Source organism: Triticum urartu, unplaced genomic scaffold (genome assembly GCF_003073215.2).
Source record: "Triticum urartu cultivar G1812 unplaced genomic scaffold, Tu2.1 TuUngrouped_contig_3718, whole genome shotgun sequence".
NCBI lineage: Eukaryota > Viridiplantae > Streptophyta > Magnoliopsida > Poales > Poaceae > Triticum > Triticum urartu.
This window is the reverse complement of record NW_024114262.1, coordinates 12191-15469: the sequence shown is the minus strand read 5'-3', so window position 1 is coordinate 15469 and position 3279 is coordinate 12191. Positions and strand designations below refer to the sequence as shown.

Sequence of the window (3279 nt, the reverse complement as noted above, 5' to 3'; positions counted from 1 at the left end):
TAGGGAGTGTCGGTCAGTCTGGACATTTGGGCAGGATGTGGGGCGCATGGTTGGGTGGCATTTTTTTGTCTGGACACTGACTGGGCAGCCCGTACAGGCGTTTGGGGCAGATATAAGGGGTCCAGTTGTAGATGGTCTAAGATAGATAATGAGGCTCGGTATTCTCCGACGAGGTTTCTTCTTCTCAGGCAAGGTCCAACGTGCCAGAAAAAAGAAGGTGACCGATGCAACAAAAAAAATCATGGCACCTGATAAATACCCCTCCGTCTCATAATGTAATAGTATATTGGACGTAATAAGCTAGATCATATATTATGGGACAGAGGGAGTAGCAAAAATTGATATTTGGTTACAGAGGGAGTAATTAATAGCTCATCTATTTTATTCATTCATTTCCATTAACCAATACAATACCTTAATTACTTTCTCTCATAAGTACAATATATACCCAAATGCCAAATGTAGAAATGCAAAACTATAGTTGGTGTATGTGGTACAATTCCTTTGCTGATCCCATTAGATCAAATTAATGTGTGGTTGTATGTGTGTATTAGTATCAGTAGTATAACTATACTCTCGGAGATAATAACCGTAGTAGGTGACCGTCGTCAGACGTCCATGTCCAGCACGAGAGGCGTGTCCCCCTTCTCGACGCTGAAGGCCTTGTGCATCTTCCCCGTGGCCGTCGCGAGCTGCACGACGTACGAGCCGTGGTACCCCCTGAACTTGAAGTTGCCGTCGCTGTCGATCTTCCCGCGCGCGTGCGACGTCCACTCCTGCCGCAGGTTGATGAACCTTTGGCCGGCGTCGTTGATGGTGCCGTCGGAGTTGACGAGGCAGGCGTCCTGGCGCCACATGTGCCCCTGCATGAACCCCCAGAGCACGACGCCCTCCACGGCCGGGTGCGCGTACGCCTCCCGGAGCACCACCTCCAGGTCCTCGGCGCGGAGGCAGACGTCGGACTCGCACACGTCCAGCTCGGTGAGCCAGACGGGGAGGTCGGTGGTGGCGAGCTTGTCGAGCGCGTCGCAGATGATCTCGCCGGCGGGGTTGGTGACGTGGCCCTGCAGCCCGATGCCGCCCACGGGGGCGCCCTTCTCCATGAGCGCGTTGACCTGCGCGATGTACTTCTCCGGGGTGGCGTTGGGGTCGCCGCCGCCCTCGACGTTGTAGTCGTTGACGAAGAGGGCGGCGCCGGGGTCGAGCCTGGCCGTCTCCTTGAACATGAAGGCGTTGACGTCGTCGCCGAGGCGGTCCTGGAAGAAGGTGCCGTGGAGCATCTCGTTGTTGACGTCGTAGTGCGGGAACCGGCCGGCGTAGCGGGTGAGGAGGCTTGTCAGCCGGCCCTGGACGGCGGCGGTGAGCTGGTCGGTGGGCAGGTCCTTGACCCACTTCTGCACCATGCGGTCGACGGCCCAGAAGATGCAGTGCCCCCGCACGGGCTTGCCGTGGCGGTCGCAGAAGTCGAGCAGCGCGTCGGGGTCGGTGTAGTTGAGCTGCCCCTGCACCGCCTCCGTGTGGTACCACTTGAGCTCGTTCTCGAACACCGCCCAGTCGAAGTGCTTGGTGAAGTAGTCGACGAACGCCGGCTCCTGGATCACCGCCGGGTTGATGCACGCGCCGAACGCGAAGCTCGTGTCCATCTGCATCACCCGGATCGACGCCCCCGACACCGCCGACGACGCCCCGGCGCCGGCGAACTTGAGCACCACGTCGCGCTTCCGCACCTACGTACGTGCAACAAGCACGGTGCGCGTGAGTCATTGCGTTACGTGTCAACCGAAACTGACATGTGTCGTGAGTTTGGCGCCGCCGTGCCAGTACATACATTTATGCAGTTTGGTGCCAAGCTAGCTTACCAAAACCCATAGAAAAATATAGTAGTAGTAAATCGTTTTCAGTTTGGAGTGTTAGTTAGATGGTGGCGATGTGAGAGCTGACTCACCTTGTCAGTCTTCTTCCGGAGCTTCTTGAACCGGGCCTTGCGGTCCGTGGCGAACACCTGGAGATCCATCACCTTCACGTCGACGCCGGCGGGCGCGCCCTGGACGTGCACCGCGGCGCCGGACGCCGGACTCGCCTTGAGCCGGAACACGCCCTTGATCTCCGTCCACTTGCCGGCCTCGGCGCACACCGCGCCGCCCTCGACCACCAGCGCGCACTCCTCGTCCTCACCGTCCACGCGAATGTTGACGCGCACCGCGTGCTCCCCGGCGGCGCCGTCGCCGAGGCCGATCCAACCGGCCACCCGGTAGGTGACGCGGGGCTTGAGCGCGCCAGCCGGGATCGCCTGGCAGAGGCCGTCCTCCTCGCCCCCGCGGCCGGTCGCCAGAATGTACCTGCCGCTGGGCCTGTACCCGTCCTCCACGTCGTTGATGGTCTCCGTGGGCACCTTCTCCGGCTCCTCGTGCTGCACCGACAGCTCCGTGCATGCCCCCAGCGGCGCCCACCCGGCGAGCCCGTCCTCCAGCGCGCTGTTCCGGATCACGTTGGCGTTGAACACCACCCCTTGAGCGCAGCAGCTGCAGGCCATGGCGCTGGCGGTAGGAGGCGGTAGGGGAGCGCGCTTGTCGTCGGTGGCAGGCGGTGCGGTGGTGCGGTGAGGCTGAGGAGGGATCGCGGCGGCCGGCCGTATATAAAGGGGGGAGGGTCGGCCATCGAGATCACGGCGAAATAGCTCGAAAGCGCACCGAACGCCGGTCGCAAAATATTGCAGAGGCTCCAAGCAACCACCGCACCTCCACACACACACCATGCATCTTTTCCCACCCTCTCCCTCTCTCTTCTCTGCTTTTGAGTAACAGTAAAGCTTGCGCAAGGCCTGGCGAACTAGAGAGTAGAGACCAGCCGCGACTGGCGTGTGGGGCCGGCCGGCTTCCCGGGCCCGCGTGTCAGAGGGACGGCTGGGCGGCTGTTGGATCTGATAGGCTGTTGTTTGTGGTAAGCATGATGATGATGATTACAGGCACTAGCAGAAGCGCTCCTTTTCTTGGCTTTGGGAAGAGACAACTTAAAGCGCTGCATACTTCAGGCCGATCCATCCATCACGGTTTGGACCAATCGGGGCTTAGATTCCACATCAACTTTCCGTCGTAATTCCAGGACATTATATCCCTCATCTAACTGAAGACGACACTAACATGACACCAACTTCAGTAAATCAACGCACCGTCAAGCGCCATTTGCCTGCAATCAAATTGCCAAGGGTCGGTACATAGGCATTATTAAAAGAGGAGAACAACAAGAGGACGTTGGCATGCAACAGAACGCAGAGGCCGG

At 59.1% G+C, this 3279-nt stretch overlaps 1 protein-coding gene across 1 annotated transcript; it reads right to left on the bottom strand.

The window, feature by feature from the left end:
* Positions 1-361: 361 nt before the first annotated feature.
* Positions 362-2770, bottom strand: LOC125527375 (endo-1,4-beta-xylanase 1-like). Its single transcript, XM_048691886.1, has 2 exons — positions 1946-2770; positions 362-1727 (listed from the first exon to the last, which is right to left on the bottom strand). Exons 1-2 carry the CDS (start codon positions 2753-2755, stop codon positions 609-611), a joined length of 1929 nt encoding a protein of 642 aa, XP_048547843.1. The 5' UTR covers positions 2756-2770; the 3' UTR covers positions 362-608.
* Positions 2771-3279: the final 509 nt, after the last annotated feature.

Excerpts from the sequence above, each read along its gene's own strand:
- LOC125527375 (XM_048691886.1), bottom strand. The coding sequence starts at position 2,755 with ATGGTGTGTGTGTGGAGGTGCGGTGGTTGCTTGGAGCCTCTGCAATAT. Across the intron at positions 1,728-1,945 it reads TCCGGAAGAAGACTGACAAG|GTGCGGAAGCGCGACGTGGT; the intron begins GTGAGTCAGCTC and ends GCACGTACGTAG.